The sequence below is a fragment of the Oncorhynchus mykiss genome, chromosome 13, assembly GCF_057628025.1.
Source record: "Oncorhynchus mykiss isolate SJ-2025 chromosome 13, ASM5762802v1, whole genome shotgun sequence".
Classification (NCBI taxonomy): Eukaryota; Metazoa; Chordata; class Actinopteri; order Salmoniformes; family Salmonidae; genus Oncorhynchus; species Oncorhynchus mykiss.
Genome location: NC_143034.1, coordinates 24,118,272 through 24,137,147, shown reverse-complemented (window position 1 = coordinate 24,137,147; position 18,876 = coordinate 24,118,272). Strand labels below are relative to the sequence as shown.

The 18,876-nt window shown below is 43.4% G+C and overlaps 1 protein-coding gene across 1 annotated transcript; it reads left to right on the top strand.

Annotated features, from left to right (window-relative positions):
* The first annotated feature begins 268 nt into the window (after window positions 1-268).
* Window positions 269-18,233, top strand: wbp1lb (WW domain binding protein 1-like b). The gene is made up of 4 exons (XM_036940417.2): window positions 269-564; window positions 11,718-11,820; window positions 12,484-12,645; window positions 14,664-18,233. The coding sequence occupies exons 1-4, from the start codon at window positions 478-480 to the stop codon at window positions 15,545-15,547; spliced, it is 1,236 nt and encodes a 411-aa protein (XP_036796312.2). The 5' UTR covers window positions 269-477; the 3' UTR covers window positions 15,548-18,233.
* Window positions 18,234-18,876: the final 643 nt, after the last annotated feature.

The following is an 18,876-nucleotide window of genomic DNA, read 5'->3' as shown; positions in this document are numbered from 1 at the left end:
TCCTATCAACTGATATGAGCCAGAGAATGGAAGTGGATTGACTGCATTATTTAAATGAAATGTTGGCATATTGGCAGTTAATTAGCTACATTTATGGAATCATTCCTCTAAAACTGTCTGGCTAACACACATACAGTGCAGATAAATTCTTCACATTCATTGTTTTACACACTATCTTATCACAGCACTGGCAAACCAAACCGTGGTTGAACAACTCCCTAACTCGCTGATCTTTGGACGATCACAATAAGGTTCATTCCATTCTAGTATTCAAGTTCCACGCTCGGTGTACCCCGGGCCAGATTAATCGAATTCGCCTCCTTGAAATATCAAATTACGCAGTAGCAAGGAGGCAGCGCATGCGTGGTCTTTCAGTGCGTCTGGTAGAGCCGTAAACTAGTTTGACATTTCGCTAAGATTAGTGAAGTGAACAACAAACGTCTACGCTTATGTTTTTACACGAGTCCGGTCGGAGGAATGAACGAGATTTTAGGCGTGGGTCTTAAAATGGGATTGTTTTTGCACGTTGTCGCTGTTAGCCCCTCCGAAGCGACATTAGACGAGGTAAGATTTGGACTCAAGTCTGCCAGGATTTGTTTTTGGTTCGGGTCGTGCATGTTTATTTGGGTAGCTAGTAATGTTGCAAATACGGCTAGCTACTTTGTTAGGGAGCTAGTTATTAATTTGACCAGCTGTTTTCCTACAAGTTTGCTGGCTTACTAGTATCGGTTGGGTATAACTTCTAAATTCGACCGCTGTAGCTAGCTTTAGCTATCTTGCTAGCTAGTTAGTTAGTTGTTCAGTCAGCTATTTAGTTGGCATCACAGGCACTTAGCCATATTGCTAGCTAGCGTTGACGGAACTCGACAAAGTGTGTGCTGCTTTAGTAACTAACGTTAGCTACATGGCTACTGTAAGTCACTAACCTTAGTGTTAAGCAAACTTCTCTAGCCGCACCCATTGACAGCTGTCTAATTAAATGGTTGACAGTTATCAAATATCTCGCCACGTACAGCATTATCATCCTACTAGCCAACAAGTCAGTTGCTGTCTACTTAAAAACAATGATTACTTGATATATATTTGCATTGAAACTGCATGTGTAAGTGCTGTTATATAAACGGGTTGGCTGTTGTAACGAAAATGATGCGCGTGCATCGATGTGACCGGAATCTGCGTTATGATTCTGAACAGCCAGCTAGTAACAATGAGGGGATTCGGTTCATCTGGCACGGGTAGGCGTGTTTTGCATAATGTGTAAGTTGATTATTGGTTTTAGAACCAACCAAGCCTCCCGAGCATGAGCCAGATGCTCCAGTCAAAGCTCACTGAAGTCGGCTCCAATAAACGGTGTAATTAAGCACGTGGTTAGATTGCTTTTTAACATGCGAAAGTGTTCGCTTTTGATACAAATATGTATCTGCCTTCCCAATGAAAACTAGTTTTAAAGTTGAAACATATATTTTCTGGAAAAGAGGTATGTTTCTGGACGATTCACCATGACCGAACATCGCATATTACTATTCCATTTGAGAAAGGAGCTCTTCCCTCACCGTTTTGCACCTCACGTCACCGGCCATAGACCGGTGCCCCGCTTAGCATAATCGAATCACCCAATCACAAGAAGCCGCAATTAAGGGAATCGCGGATGTCTCGTTTCAGCTAGTGTTCTTTATATCGTGTCTTGTTTTCAGGTGTTTTGACTGATTTCATGTCAATGCTAATATGTCCAAAAAAATATGCTTGCTAGCTAACCAACAACTGTAACGATGTATTTGAGACAAGTGCTGCGCCAGCTATTTGAGAACTTGTTCTCAACTTGCCTACCTGGTTAAATAAAGGTGAAATCAAATTTAAAAAAAATATTTACCACTCTGCAGAGCTGCCTCAGAACAAGATTCATATCGAAAAACGCTAACCTGCTCTTGTTTTTTCAAGACAACTGGGAATGCTGGGGGGGGGGGAAACGACCTCAAATCACGACGTCAGTGATTTTCAGGTCGGAAAGTCGGGGCTCTAGAAAGATGCCAAATTGGATTGGATTAAAAAAAAAAATAATGTTTAGTTCCCATTCCTCTTGAAGACACTGAAGTTGGACATTTTAGAGTTCCCAATTGTTTTGAACCTGGCTTAATTTCAGTCCATGTCCTGACACACAAAGTCCCCCCTCATATAAGATAATTTTATAATTAGATAAAAGGTTCAGATAATTATTACTAGTAAAGTTATTTAAGTTGTGGCCCATTCTGTACAAAGAAATTGACATAGAAGCCAATCACAGCACTCCTTTTGGGAAATTCTCACAACTGGCATTCGACCCCTAAAATATTAAATATTCATGTTTATATTTTTAAATATTTATATAATGTGCATTTTCTTTATTAAAGTACAACTCCTATTACAGAGCAGGCAGTAAAGCTTTGACACCAATTTTTCCTTGGAAGTGCAGAATAAACATTATGGAGTCTTAAAGAAGGCCTGGGTAATGCCAAAATGTCACATGTTCCAACTGCAATTCATTATTTTTCAATTATGCTTTAATATAAAAATGTAATGATGGTGATGGTACAAAATATGAATAACACCTTCCTAATATTGAGTTGCGCACCCTCCCCCTCCTTTTCCCTCAGAACAGCCTCAGTTCGTAAGGGCATGGACTCAAAAGCGTTCCACAGGGATGCTGGCCCATGTTGACTCAAATGCTTCCCACTGTTGTCAAGTTGGCTCGATGTCCTTCTTGATACACACAGGAAACTGTTGAGTGAGAAAAAAAATGCAGCAGTGTTGCAGTTCTTGACACAAACCGGTGCCTGACACCTACTACCACACCCCGTTCAAAGGCATTTAAACCTTTTGTCTTGCCCGTTCCCCCTCTGACTGGCACACATACACAGTCCATGTCTCAAATGTCTCCCGGCTTAAAAGTCCTTCAACCTGTCTCCTCCCATGTCTATCTACACTGATTTGAAGTGTATTTATTTACAAGTGGTATCAATAAGTGATCATAGCTTTCACCTGGTCAGTCGGTCATGGAAAGTGTTCTTAATGTTTTGTATAGTCATCTATGTCAACAATCCTTCCTCTAAAGGACCCTTCTATGGATAAGATTTTGTGAAAATCCAAAAAATCATGGTCCTGTTTTGTGAGGAATCACCCACAAGTCTAAATTTCATTTAACAATGTTTTTCTTTATTTCTAGGAAGGGGGCTACAGCCCCTCGCAGATATCTGAACGTTCTCCCTGTTTGCTGCTACATCATTGAGACTTTCATTTTGTATCTGGCATCTTGCCTTAGTTCTGGGTGACTGAATATGGTCACCAGTTGCTGAGTGGAGGAGCCAATGTCAATCCCAATGTCTTGTTTAACCTCGATTTGTCAAGTTCTGTTTGAGAGAAATATTGAGTGACACAATACTTGGATTGCATTGTCCTACTTGTTTTTGGCCTAGGCTGACATCAGTCACCCTCATTTTTCAAACTCCCAAACTGACCAGGTATCAAACCCAGGTTGTCCGTACATTGCATTTCAAGACTGTGCTACAGCTTAGACGTGTAGCCTAATATCTGTCTGCAAAGACAAGACTTCAGATCTCTTGCAAGGTGGTTACTCTTCACGTGGGAGTATTGTTGGTGAAACATTAACCACAATAGGCTAGTTCCCTGAGCACGTCCTCTTTTCCCTTTGAAAAGTAGAGCTGAATGTGTGTGTGGTGGTCGAGAATGTTGTTTTTGTTGTCACCGCTTGTTCTGTTCAGCACTAACTGTCCTACCTTGAACTTTCTTCAGAACATATCTCTCCTACAACACTGTTGCTGTACAGTCCCCTTGCCAGTCAGCTCTGTCAGTATTGAATCTGCAAAATTGGAAGTGAACTATGCCAGGGTTCTACACTGACTTTTTCCAGCTACCACCTTTTTCGGTTGGTGGCACCAACACACGATTTAGTCACACCAAACTTTTAATGAAGATAATGGACAATGACCTGGCCGGTGTCCCGTAATGACTGCATTCTGTACAGAACCAGGCTAAAAATGACTAGTCATCTTTTAAATTAGTATGCCCTTGTTCTTTGATGTAGATCGATTTACTGTAACAGCAAAGAAAATAGACTTTAAAATAAAATGCTAAATGTATTTATTGCGGATTTCAAAGTGGCGTGTGTTCTGTGAAATCATCTAGAGGGCAGATTTTGGAAAAACGATACTTGATACTGTACCAAAACGATATCATGGCAACAAAACAAAAATACATTTGATGTTCAAAATCCAATTCTTAAAACATATTTGCTGACCATTGTTGAGAGAATTTGTGAAATGTAGATTCTTGTGTAGTTACCCTTATTTAGGTGCTTACCAGCCAGACAGTTGTTTGGCTAGCTGTGTTTCTGCAGCGCACTTGTGATGTTGTTTTCAAAACTAATGGCCACTGGATTGATGCAAATAATCATGATTCTGCCAAGAAGGCATAGGCTACTTTGTAGTTCGTTTTTATTTGTCTTTCCATCTACCTGAACACAGTAAGGGCATCATTAACGGCTCCATAAAGCAGTAGACATGTAGGTCCTACACGTACCACACGCAGCAGAGCTCGACATTCAGGTAAATTTGCCAGTGGCACACTGGGCCAATGCCAACTTAAAGCTACTGACCCAAATTAGAGAAATACCGACACGGGTCAAGATCTGACAGGAAATCGAATGAAGTGCATAATTTCAACAGCAGCTGATTTTATCATTCATTTGCGACCTGAGCAAGTAGCCTATACAGGGTTCATACAGACAAAATTCAATGACTTTTTCCAAGCACTTAAAGCTTCAATTTGTAACTTTTTGGACGACCAGACCAAATTCGCATAGAAATATGAGTTAAAGATCCGGTAGATCGGTTCTATGTGCGCTATTTCTTTGCTTCCCGTTTCAAGTTTTGTTCTTGCGTCTTTTACTTTGGGTTTTGTACACCAGCTTGAAACAGCTGAAAATACTATATTTTTGGTTATGGAAAATATTTTTCACAATGGTTTAGATTGTGACAAGTATAGCGTAGATAATCATTGTACAAACTGAATTTAGGTGTACTATTAGAATTTTAGCGACCACGACATTCCGGAGTGATTTCTACATAGTGCATCTTTAAATAAGAAATGTGAAGGACCTACATTTTGATATTTCATTGTTGTAGTAGCGTATTAAAAAAACTCTCATAGTGTGCATTACCACAAGAATAAGGCATTTATTTAAAGGCCTTGTGCATTGACATTTGGATTATTTTGACCTTCTAAAATATGTCAAAATATTGTGGGTTTTGCTTGACTAAATAGTCATGTTCACAACGCACACGCTAATGAAGTCTGGCTTAAATCAACTACCATAGCTTCAAGGACCAAAGAGCATAGACGTAGAGCCCTTCAACTCTGTTCCTGGAGCGCTACTATAGATTTTTGTTCCAACCCTAATCTAGTGCATTTGATTGGAATAATTAGCTGGTTGGTTAACTGAATCCGGTCAGTTACCTGGAATTGGAGTGAAAACCTATAGGAGGGTAGCTCTCCAGGAACAGGGTTGGAGTGAAAACCTATAGGAGGGTAGCTCTCCAGGAACTGGGTCGTAGTGAAAACCTATAGGAGGGTAGCTAACCAGGTACAGGGTTGGAGTGAAAACCTATAGGAGGGTAGCTCTCCAGGAACTGGGTCGTAGTGAAAACCTATAGGAGGGTAGCTAACCAGGTACAGGGTTGGAGAGAACCTATAGGAGGGTAGCTCTCCAGGAACAGGGTTGGAGTGAAAACCTATAGGAGGGTAGCTCTCCAGGAACAGGGTTGGAGTGAAAACCTATAGGAGGGTAGCTCTCCAGGAACAGGGTTGGAGAGAACCTATAGGAGGGTAGCTCTCCAGGAACTGGGTCGTAGTGAAAACCTATAGGAGGGTAGCTAACCAGGTACAGGGTTGGAGTGAACCTATAGGAGGGTAGCTCTCCAGGAACTGGGTCGTAGTGAAAACCTATAGGAGGGTAGCTAACCAGGTACAGGGTTGGAGAGAACCTATAGGAGGGTAGCTCTCCAGGAACAGGGTTGGAGTGAACCTATAGGAGGGTAGGTCTCCAGGAACTGGGTCGTAGTGAAAACCTATAGGAGGGTAGCTAACCAGGTACAGGGTTGGAGAGAACCTATAGGAGGGTAGCTCTCCAGGAACAGGGTTGGAGTGAAAACCTATAGGAGGGTAGCTCTCCAGGAACAGGGTTGGAGTGAAAACCTATAGGAGGGTAGCTCTCCAGGTACAGGGTTGGAGTGAAAACCTATAGGAGGGTAGCTCTCCAGGAACTGGGTCGTAGTGAAAACCTATAGGAGGGTAGCTAACCAGGTACAGGGTTGGAGTGAAAACCTATAGGAGGGTAGCTCTCCAGGAACAGGGTTGGAGTGAAAACCTATAGGAGGGTAGCTAACCAGGTACAGGGTTGGAGAGAACCTATAGGAGGGTAGCTCTCCAGGAACAGGGTTGGAGTGAAAACCTATAGGAGGGTAGCTCTCCAGGAACAGGGTTGGAGTGAAAACCTATAGGAGGGTAGCTCTCCAGGAACAGGGTTGGAGAGAACCTATAGGAGGGTAGCTCTCCAGGAACTGGGTCGTAGTGAAAACCTATAGGAGGGTAGCTAACCAGGTACAGGGTTGGAGTGAACCTATAGGAGGGTAGCTCTCCAGGAACTGGGTCGTAGTGAAAACCTATAGGAGGGTAGCTAACCAGGTACAGGGTTGGAGAGAACCTATAGGAGGGTAGCTCTCCAGGAACAGGGTTGGAGTGAACCTATAGGAGGGTAGGTCTCCAGGAACTGGGTCGTAGTGAAAACCTATAGGAGGGTAGCTAACCAGGTACAGGGTTGGAGAGAACCTATAGGAGGGTAGCTCTCCAGGAACAGGGTTGGAGTGAAAACCTATAGGAGGGTAGCTCTCCAGGAACAGGGTTGGAGTGAAAACCTATAGGAGGGTAGCTCTCCAGGTACAGGGTTGGAGTGAAAACCTATAGGAGGGTAGCTCTCCAGGAACTGGGTCGTAGTGAAAACCTATAGGAGGGTAGCTAACCAGGTACAGGGTTGGAGTGAAAACCTATAGGAGGGTAGCTCTCCAGGAACAGGGTTGGAGTGAAAACCTATAGGAGGGTAGCTAACCAGGTACAGGGTTGGAGTGAACCTATAGGAGGGTAGCTCTCCAGGAACAGGGTTGGAGAGCCTTGCTCTAGAGGAAATGTCTGGTTTGTAAAGGCAGACTATTCCATGGTGACTGAATTGCACATTGCAAATATTCAACCAAGACTTTGAACTTTTTAAATGCCCGGTTTGCATACCCATTCTTGCCTTAGCATTTACTGGTAGATATCCTAACTTGGAACATCTTTCCTACCCCTACCCCTGTCGGTCTTGGCTCCACGCAACGACCAGCAATTTGAGCTCCGCAAGCTCTCTGCCCGACAGATTATCTATGGGCTATATGAGTGTGGTGAATAATCAACATATCGAACAAACAGCTTCGGAAATCCATCTTTTATTTTTATATAGATCAATTATATAGCCTAGATTTAAAATAGCACTATAAAAAAATGATCACTGGCCCAAGCAAGCCACTGACGAGTGCATCCTAAACCTCCCCTGTATGTCAAGCCCTGACACACAGACTGGGGCATTCCTGTGCCATTGTTGCCTTATCAGAAAGTTATATTTTTGGTCAATTGCACATTACTGTTTGAATAAATCCTGATAATAATTTTAAACTAACATGCTTCTTTCCATGAAAAGGTAGAGATCCTCCATAAATAATTTAGCTTAGACCGTAGTATTCAGCATCAATAGTCTGTCAGTATGGCAGGTTTCTGCGTATTCATGCCAGATCAAATGCTATATCATATGCACACGGTCAAGAATCCACTTAGTCACTTTTTAGCAGCTGTCAAAGAAAATAAATGTTCTGATAGTCAAGCAGTGACACCGGAATGTTCTTGTATGTCTGGTTGTTTCAGCAGCTTCTCATTATGGTCGATTTTTAAGTTGAATTAATCTCTATTATGCCTGTAGGCTCTGGCAGAGTTAGTAACACAATCCACCCATCCCTAATCCCCTACTGTAGTACGAGAAGGGATGGTTGTTCCATCCTGTAGCAGCCTATTGTCGAAGGCTGAGAGACTGAGGAATGTTGTCTGTCGAGATTCTTTGTTTGGTCAATGTCTCAATGTCTCAATGTCTTGCCTGATACGTCTCCTAGGCGATAGCAAATTCAGACGCCCCAAAAAACTTAACTCTTCATCTCTTAACCTAGGCTTTTTCATCTCTTAACCTAGGCTTAGGCAATTTGTTGTCCAAATAGTATGGATTTGCCTTTAGTTTTTGTTTCTAGGCCTAGCCTATCGTGCTAACTGGACTGGATCCAACATCCTAGCACAAATACAACAACAAGTAACAAAAACATCACGTCATACAGTATAGGTCATAGGCCTAAGGGTTATATCTTTGCACTTTGGTTCTCGACAACAGCCCCGAGGCTGGGAGCCAGGGAGTTCTTGAGCTCCTCTAAAGCCAAAGGTCTCTGACCCGAGACTATTGTGTAATCTCCTCAGTGCAAGTTATTTCAGAACTGGAAATACCTCCAAACCAAACAGTAGCCTAGTTTCTCTGCAGTTTTTTTTGATGGGTTTATACCATGTCATACAATGTAGTTGTATGGTGTGAACTATTTGTGGGAGGCTGTTAAAAAGATACACTGCATAAATGCTCCAGGTTTGCCTAGTGGAAATGCATAGTGTGTGTGTGTGTGAACTTGATCTGTGGCTGGGCTTCACTATTCCTGTGTTATAACTGTCCTCACTCGGACACACACAATCCGCATGCCGTTTTGAATACCGAGGGTGCTCCACTCTTCATTACCATGCAGTCCTCTACTCTGGCTGGCAGCTCACACTCCACTGCCGCTTGGACATTTCCTTAGAGCAATCCTTGTCCCCTATTTTGCTTGGTGTGTGTGTGCGCTCTTTCACTTTTTTCATCTGTGGACTGGAAGGATAACGACCCTTGAGTTGAAAGGACTTGCGCGTTCCTTGGGATTTAGGAATTTTGGACAGCTATGCCTCTCCAGCTGGAAAGGAAACGGGTATAGAAAACCTTGGCTAACATTTCTCCTCAGGATTTAATCCATAATCTAATTTTGTAGATAATGTGTAGCCTGGTAGGGGTTGCCTGATAAATCAATATACATTCTGAAGCAGTTTTTGATTAGAGGCTGTCTTCCTGGTCTGGTTTCTGTTTTTTAGTCAATTCTTTATCAACAGCTATTCCTGCTGTCCCCTTGGAAAGTAGAAACTGATTGATTGAAGGATAACGTGTGTATTGACACTGATTTTAAGTGTGTCTTTGATCTATCAGGTTTAAAGCTTTTGATGTAGGCTAAAAGGCCAGTTCCTGTTTGACTGGAGGCACATTTAGGCCGTCATCTACGCAAACAGAAGATGCTTGTGTCTGTACATTGTGTTTCTCTTGATTAGACGAACTTGGTGTGTTTGTTCCAGGGTGGGCCATGTCTGTCTATAATCCAAGTAATGAGTGATAAGTGATGAGGAAATCTGAGCCGTGGACATTCTAGCAGCTTAGCACCCATGTATAAGAGGGACGATTGAGAGGTTCAATACTACCACTTATGTCTGGACCTAGTTCTTCCAGACCCTATAGGCTACATTGAACACGAGTAATCAGTTATTGATCTATTTTTATGTATTTAATTTTTTTAATTGAAGACGTATTTCATTCTTTTTTTTATTCTGGCCAGGGACAGTATCTGTGAGTGCTGATAAAGTGACCTAGCCTAAACCCTAGAGGGCAACATGCAAATATGAGTGATCACTAGCCTATCAACTGTCTGGAAATCTTGATATAGTCTATAGGCTATACTAAGTATTTGTTATTCAGGTCCCATACAGTTACAGTATATGTGAGAGTGTAGTACTCAGGTGACCTAGGTCTAATCGCCAGAGCAATTTCTGTAAAGATAGCTCAACATAACATCCAGTTGATGTTTCAGTCAATGCTCCATAATGCTATCATGAGTTGAAGGTGCTACACACAGGATTTATTTTTGCATTGTAATTTCAGAAGATGTCCGTCATACATGCATGCAGTAATAGTAGAATGATAGTGTTTCACACTATTACTTACCCACCAGTGTTGTGATTAGCTGTGATATTCACCCCATTGGTTTCTCCCGTGGAGCGACATGGATTGTCAATATAGGAAAGCTGTTTTCACTTTGTGGCTTTGTTATTTGGTGGAAATGGAGTCAAGTGGCCAATCACTCTTTTCCTGGATGCTAAAATTCTACACTGTTCGCTCTATTTCAGTTTGTGAGAAAACAAGCACTGAAAAGTGTAGGGAATCATTGTACAATCTAAATCATATACACTGAAGAAAAAATATGAACACGACATGTAAAGTGTTAATCCCATGTTTCATGAGTTCAAATAAAAGATCCCAGAAATGTTCCATATGCCCAGAAAGCTTATTTCTCTAACATTTTGTGCACACATTTGTTTCCATCCCTGTTAGTGAGCATTTCTCCTTTTGACAAGATAATCCATCCATCTGACAGGTGTGGCATATCAAGAAGCTGATTAAACAGCATGTCCACCAGAGCTGTTGCTAGATAATTTAATGTTAATTTCTCTACCATAAGCCGCCTCCAACGTTGTTTTAGAGAATTTGGCAATATGTCCAACTAGCCTCACAACTGCAGATTACTTGTATAGTGTTGTGTGGGCAAATGGTTTTCTGATGACAGTGTCGTGAACAGAGTTCCCCATGGTGGGGTTATGGTATGGGCAGTCATAAGCTACGGACAACGAACACTTGCATTTCATCAATGGCAATTTAATTGCACAGAGATACCTTGACAATCCTGAGGCCCATTGCCATTCATCTGCTGCCATCACCACATGTTTCAGCATGATAATGCACAGCCAAAAGTCGCAAGGATCTGTACACAATTCCTGGAAGCTGAAAATGTCATAGTTCTTCCATGGCCTGCATGTTCACCAAACATGTCACCCATTGAGCATGTTTGGGATGCTCTGGATCAAAGTGTACGACAGCTTGTTCCAGTTCCTGACAATATGCATCAACGTCGCACAGCCATTGAAGAAGAGTGGGACAACATTGACTGATTTTCCTTATGAACTGTAACTCAGTAAAATCTTTTACCTTTTTTGCATGTTGTGATAAAAAATAAATTATATATATGTATTTTTTGTTCAGTATAGTTTTTCCAGCTGTTTGAAGCTGGTGGACCAAAAGTGAAAGTAAGGCTTGAGCGCGCGTCTCTGCCATGTTACAGGAAAAGGGGAAGATGAGGGGCAGATTTGCTTTGAATGCAGCCTAGTGATGTTGCAATAGACCTAGCTTCCACATAGGGAAGAAATTCTGAGAAATTCTAGGGGTTTCACCTTTTATCAAGATGATGATGACTAACAAAAATTAACATCCGTCTTTGAGTGGCGGGAGCTGGGTCATATTCACTAGGCAACAGGCGAAAGAAAACAGACTGACACGGCAACAGACTACCTGGGCTTGTCCAATATGAAACGCTTATTTCCGTTGTCCATTGCAAAGGTTTCGCTACAGTGTGACTTAATGAACACAGGTGGTGGATATGCGGTTTTACACTCCTGTTATTGACTTGTCTCTTCTTGTCTTCCAGAGCCTTCTGCACTGTGAGGGGCTGAACAACCAGAGCTACGTCTGTGAATCAGGACACTGCTGTGGGGAGTCACAGTGCTGCAGTTACTACTATGAACTCTGGTGTAAGGACTCTCTCTCTCTCTCTACGCTATCACACACACCCACACACACACTCTCTCTACCTCTCACTTTCACTCTCATTCTCCCGCTCTGAAATGCATTTGCATTTTAGTCATATCAGTGCACCCTCACATTCACCTGTACACCTGAACAGTGGTGGAGAAAGTACCCAATTGTCATACTTGAGTAAAAGTAAAGATAACTTAATAGAAAATTAAGTAAAAGTGAAAGTCACCCAGTAAAATACTACTTGAGTCAAAGTCTTTGGTTTTAAATATACTTGAGTATCAAAAGAAAGTATAAATCATTTCACATTCCTTAAATTAAGAAAACCAGACGGCAAAATTGTCTAGATTTTTTTTACATTTATGGTTAACCGGTGGCACACTAACACTCAGACATGCTTTGCCTCCACATTGTTACTGTGTAGTGGTGCACTATATCTCTCTATTGCATTCACTAGCAATTTGTCACCACTGGCATTCACTGTACAGGCACTAGATTTTTACAGTAATGTACTGTAGCTCTCTGTTGCTTTCAAAAACAATATGTCACTCCTTCTGTTCAGCAGTACTTTTACAGTAGTTTCACCATAGAGATATGAATAACACGTATTAACATATGTCTATGTTTCAGTCTTTCTACTGTGTCTCTGTCTCCGGCAGGGTTCTGGCTGGTGTGGGTCATCATCTTCATCCTGAGCTGCTGCTGCGTGTGTCACCACCGGCGCACCAAGCACCGGCTGCAGCAGCAGCAGCGCCAGCACGAGATCAACCTCATCGCCTACCGCGAGGCGCACAACTACACCTCCCTTCCGTTCTACTTCAGTAAGAGTCCCGCCTATCAGAGCTCCCCGTGTGGCACGGTGCGACACCCACAACACGAGAGAGCGCCGTGTTCTGTACACAGTGTCAGACTTGTGGTAGTCCGTCATTGATGTCGTTACTGTCATATTGCGTATTAACCATGGCATGGTGTGCTGCCCGTTTTAACCATGGCACGGTGTGCTGCCCGTATTAACCATGGTGTGCTGCCCGTATTAACCATGGCACGGTGTGCTGCCTGTATTAACCATGGTGTGCTGCCCGTATTAACTATGGCACGGTGTGCTGCCCGTATTAACCATGGTGTGCTGCCTGTATTAACCATGGCATGGTGTGCTGCCCGTATTAACCATGGCATGGTGTGCTGCCCGTATTAACCATGGCATGGTGTGCTGCCCGTATTAACCATGGCATGGTGTGCTGCCCGTATTAACCACGGCTTGGTGTGCTGCCCGTATTAACCACGGCATGGTGTGCTGCCCGTATTAACCACGGCATGGTGTGCTGCCCGTATTAACCACGGTGTGCTGCCCGTATTAACCATGGCATGGTGTGCTGCCCGTATTAACCACGGCATGGTGTGCTGCCCGTATTAACCATGGTGTGCTGCCCGTATTAACCATGGCATGGTGTGATACAACTTAGGAGGACCTGCACAGATACACAGCGTTATACTGGTAGTAGTCAACAACATGGCAGGGTGTGATACAGCTTAGGAGGACCTGCACAGATACACAGCGTTATACTGGTAGTAGTCAACAACATGGCAGGGTGTGATTCAGCTTAGGAGGAACTGCACAGATACACAGCGTTATACTGGTAGTAGTCAACATGGCATGGTGTGATACAACTTAGGAGGACCTGCACAGATACACAGCGTTATACTGGTAGTAGTCAACAACATGGCAGGGTGTGATACAGCTTAGGAGGACCTGCACAGATACACAGCGTTATACTGGTAGTAGTCAACAACATGGCAGGGTGTGATACAGCTTAGGAGGACCTGCACAGATACACAGCGTTATAGTGGTAGTAGTCAACATGGCATGGTGTGATACAGCTTAGGAGGAACTGCACAGATACACAGCGTTATACTGGTAGTAGTCAACATGGCATGGTGTGATACAGCTTAGGAGGACCTGCACAGATACACAGCGTTATACTGGTAGTAGTCAACAACATGGCACGGTGTGATACAGCTTAGGAGGACCTGCACAGATACACAGCGTTATACTGGTAGTAGTCAACATGGCATGGTGTGATACAGCTTAGGAGGACCTGCACAGATACACAGCGTTATACTGGTAGTAGTCAACAACATGGCATGGTGTGATTCAGCTTAGGAGGAACTGCACAGATACACAGTGTTATACTGGTAGTAGTCAACATGGCATGGTGTGATACAGCTTAGGAGGACCTGCACAGATACACAGCGTTATACTGGTAGTAGTCAACAACATGGCATGGTGTGATACAGCTTAGGAGGAACTGCACAGATACACAGTGTTATACTGGTAGTAGTCAACAACATGGCATTATTGCGCAATGCCCTTCTATTTCAGTCCTATCGTTACCGTGGCGCAATGAAACACGAGCACTAACGCTTCATACATACTCAACTTCAGCCTCAGTAGTTCTCTCCTTCTGCCTTTCTGTCTGACTACATTGCATTGTTATTCCCCAGTGCTGAGGCTTACTCAAACATTGCACCTTTGGTGAATTTTTGTGGTTTTCCCTCTCAGCTAGGGGGGATATTTCTCAATGGCAATTATTGCATCAAACTGAGAGTTTAGTCACTGCCTGGCAGCGCTACCTTGACTCAACTCCAGTCCTTTGTTTGAACTAGGAGTTGCGGTTTTGTTTTGGTATGGGATGAAACACAGCCCTGTTTCATGCCCCAGATTGCAGGAAACCTTAACCACCGGGTCTTGGTTCAATGCCAACGGTGCAACATGTTTTCCTTGCAATCATTTTCAGTTAGGATTAACTGTCTTATGTGTCCCTCTCGTCTTCACTTCCAGGGTTTCTTCCAAATTCCCTCCTACCTGACTACGAGGAGGTGGTGAACCGCCCTCCCACCCCTCCCCCTCCCTACAGTGTCTTCCATACAGTCAGCCCCCTGCCCACGGACCCACAGGACGGACTGGGACACTGCCCGACCATCCAGACCACTCCGGTCCCCCCAGTATCCAACACCCTCTGCTCCAGGCCGAGCCTGGAAGAGCCCCACCGCTTTGGGGGTCCCACTATTGGCAACAACAGACACAAGGCAGACAATAAGCCTCAGGAGCCCCAGGATAGTGGACCAGGGCTAGGGCCCCAGGATGGTGGACCAGGGCTAGGGCCCCAGGATGGTGGATCAGGGCTAGGGCCCCAGGATGGTGGACCAGGGCTAGGGCCCCAGGAGGCCTCTACAGAGGAGCCTAGAGGCCCAGAGAAGAGTTGCAAGGAGCCTCTGTTACTTGGGGACCTAGGGGGGCCCGAGAGCGGTGCCCAGGAGGACAAAGATAATAGGGGGGCCCTTGGGCGGCGGCGCCGATTCACGGGTGACTCTGGTATCGAGGTATGCTTATGTGATCGTGGTGATAGTACCCGTATTGGAAGCCAGGAGGGCAAGGAGCTGAGGGAGAAGGATAGCCTAATGGGGGAGGAGGTTGAGGAGCAGGAAGGAGGAGACTTCTGTGACGGGTGCGGTCACCCTGCTCTGGGAGTGGAAGAGGAGCAGGCCCTAGCCCTGGATGGACCCGATAGTATGTCGGAGTGCAGGTCGGCGACAGGGTCCACCTCTCCGCCACCACCCGCTATGACGCAACCCACCCAGCCCCCGGTGTGCCTGCTCCTCCACACCATCAACGAGCTTGAGGGGCCCCCTCACCATGGCAACAGCACAGAGCCCCAGGGCTGAGCTACGCTAAGCTAAAGCACATCTTCACCAAGGAGGGAGAGAGAACCAGGAGCGGGAGTCAAGACTTTAGTGTGTGTGTGTGACTGTCTCAGATTGTGTGTGTGTGTGTGTGTGTGAGACGAGTAGGAAGTTGTATTTTATCCCAGAGTCTGGACTTAAAATCTTGATGTTGATAGCTAAAGCCCATTTGGCATACTGTAATGGTGGCCTTAACTGCAATGTACAAGGAAACAGGAGGACAGGTTTGGCCTATCACCAACCTGCCTACAGACTGCTAACGGCATAAATGTCCTCCTTTGTCTGCCTTGGCCAAGAGGAGGCGAAAGGAGATCGTGTAAAGACTTATGCAAGCTGGAGGAGATTGATAGTCTGGTCAGTGGATGCTGACCTGACGTTTGGTGCGACTGCAGTATAGTATAAGTACACACTGGTGCAACTCTAGCCTGGTCTCAGATCAGTTTGTGCTGCCCTGCCAACTCCTATGCTCAGTGTACCAAGCTAGTGAAAATCATCGCAGCTACTTCCTGTGTCTGTTCACAGGAAGTAACATCCTGGACAAATACACTGAAGCGGTACAGGAACATTGTCAAGCAGTGCAGTGTGGATCGTCATGGCGACGATGTGTGCTTATGTAATGTGATAGTCCCAGTCGGTATGAAGTAGAACGTGGTGGCCCTGCCTGCCTGTGGGGAAAAGAACCCATGGTTACTTTGGTTACCCCGTTGGCTCACAGCAAAAACTTGACCTTTTTCCAAAAGCTATTTTCTTGTCTGCTTGTTTCAGTCAATTACAAAACTACATTTTAAGAAAAGTACAACGTGTGTAAAGATTACTATTCAACTTCGCCTGCTCCTGCGCGTTCTCACTACTTAGAAAAATGTCATGTTGTAGGCGCTTGCTTCGTTTTCATGACTGCACTAATGTTAACCACGTGAGTGCGTGCTAGCTACCAACCAACCAGAACAGGACTCTCCAAGCCTGTTCCTGGAGAGCAATCCTCCTGTAGGGTTTCACTCCCAACCCAATTGAAACTAATCTGATTCGGTTTATAAACAGCTCATTTTTTAGAATCAGGTGTGCTAGATTAGGGTTGGAGTGAACCTACAGGACGGTAGCTCTCCAGGAGCAGGGTTGGAGAGCCCTGAACCAGAACATTAAGCTAGCCAACACACACGGACTACCTATAAAGTTACAAGTAGTGAGTGGAGTTCCAAACTGACTGTACTCAACAAGATACATGTCTTACCTGTGATAACATATTTTCCACACACGTAGCTAAAGTGTAGCCTACTTTGACACCGGGTCCCCACAATTTCTCACTCTTCCACACCGAATAGCCTGAAGCCACAGGGCTCTTCTCGGCTGGCTCTATTTCCCTACGTGGGAGCATCGCGAACCGTAGGTCGAGATTTTTGACCTAGTTACATTTTGTATAACAAAAGTGTACTATGAAGTTGGCTCTTTTACAGTCGCGGTCAATGAGTTAAGAACGTTTGTTTTCCCCAGTTGGTGGGCGTTGTCGAGGACAGTTAATTCTTATGACATGAATACTGACTCAGAGTAATACTGTACGGGAAGAGCCTGACGCTAAACACTGTGTGTGAATGTTACTGTTTCACATAAGACCTTTAGCCTTGTGTTTTTTACTCTCCTCCAACCCTGTTGTCACAGGGACCCAAGTGCATTAACACATTTTGTGTGACACAATCATTTTATTTTGCACATAAATATATGTAACTCTAATAATGGAGACAAAGAAATGAATCAAACATAAAAAAAAAAGTTGTATCTGCGAATCCTGTCTCTTTTTTCTGTCCTTTGAATCAGTTACTATTTGTTTTGTAAAGGATGGTTTTCTAATGTGTCGTTGAGATGAATTCTACATGGGTAAAAACACAACGCTTACCACATACAGTATGGGCCTCTATCGCACTCTAGGACGTGATTGGTTCTTCTTCTCAAGAGATATTGATTACATGATTGTATTGTGCATCTCTGAGAAACTGTCATGTTTGCGATCGCCCGCAATGATTGTGCGTTAGAGAAACTTACAGGTCCGTAGGAGAAACGGGTACAGAAAAACCTGTTAGTTACGAGAACCAAGCTATCATAAGTGCTTTATATAGGCCTATTATGCATTTTGTATAAACAAATAGAATATTCTATAATTGTGGTGCAACAAAGGTAAACTATTCTGCATTTTGGATGGATGTCTTTGTCAACTCGTGTAATGAAATTATAAAGCTTTTGATCGACATATTGGAAAATGGTGTATTATTATATCATACAACGCATTAATGAACCAAACGAGCTACATTTAAATCTGTCATAGCAAAATGTCAGTCTACAATCATTAGTTGTTTTAGTTAGTTAATGATTCATTTCTATTTTATTTTAATAAATAACTTACTATTGTTTTGCTGAGTATAGAATTGTTGTACTCTTGAAGCATTCAATCTCCTTCAATCAATCAAAAGAGTGTGAAGGTGAAGATACAGGGAACTCAATGCACAGATTGAATGAGGTGACAATATTGTATTGTGAATAATGGACATCATGCCAAAGATATTTCACTGTTTCCACACGGGATGTAAGGTGGTTGTGCACATTTTCTGTCTTTTGTTCGTAAGCCATTTTATTACAGCAGCGAAATTGACATATGTTCAATAAATGAAAACCAGAAAAACGTGTCATTTTGTGTTCTTTGTTTGTGTTCCACACGTGCTGAATTGATAAATGATTTGAAAGCTGCATTTTAATCAAATGGACGAGGCAAGGTGAGTTGAAAATCAGTAATATTCCTCATAGCACTATCTGTAATGTATTTATAATGTAATTATACTCTCCATTAACCCTCCTGTTGTGTTCGTTTCATGTTAATTCATTCTGTGTTCCCGGTCCAAAATGACCGCCCCATTATAGCTGATTATAAATACATATATTATCACCAAATGTTGTGTTAGATCTTTTAATCAACTTAAGTTCTTGTGAACATTACCAGTTTTGAACTTCTATTTGCTATTTATGGCCTGTAGGCCTCATTGACCTGAGCTCCTACAACTAGTTTTTGAGTAATAAAAAGCATAATGTATGGATTATTTTGACTATAACAAATACTCAGATGAAACATATTGTGCTATTCATCACATCAAACTGGTGTTAGATTAGTTTCTGGATCACACCAGCCAAATCAAGACACCCACGTATGCTTTGAAGTCTGTCTGGTCTACCTCCTTCCAGTTGTCTTTAAATACGCCCCCTCCCCCTCCAAGTTGGTCATGTTTATCACTATCGTTTCGATTGACTCTGTCAGGAACAGTTCAAAGCAG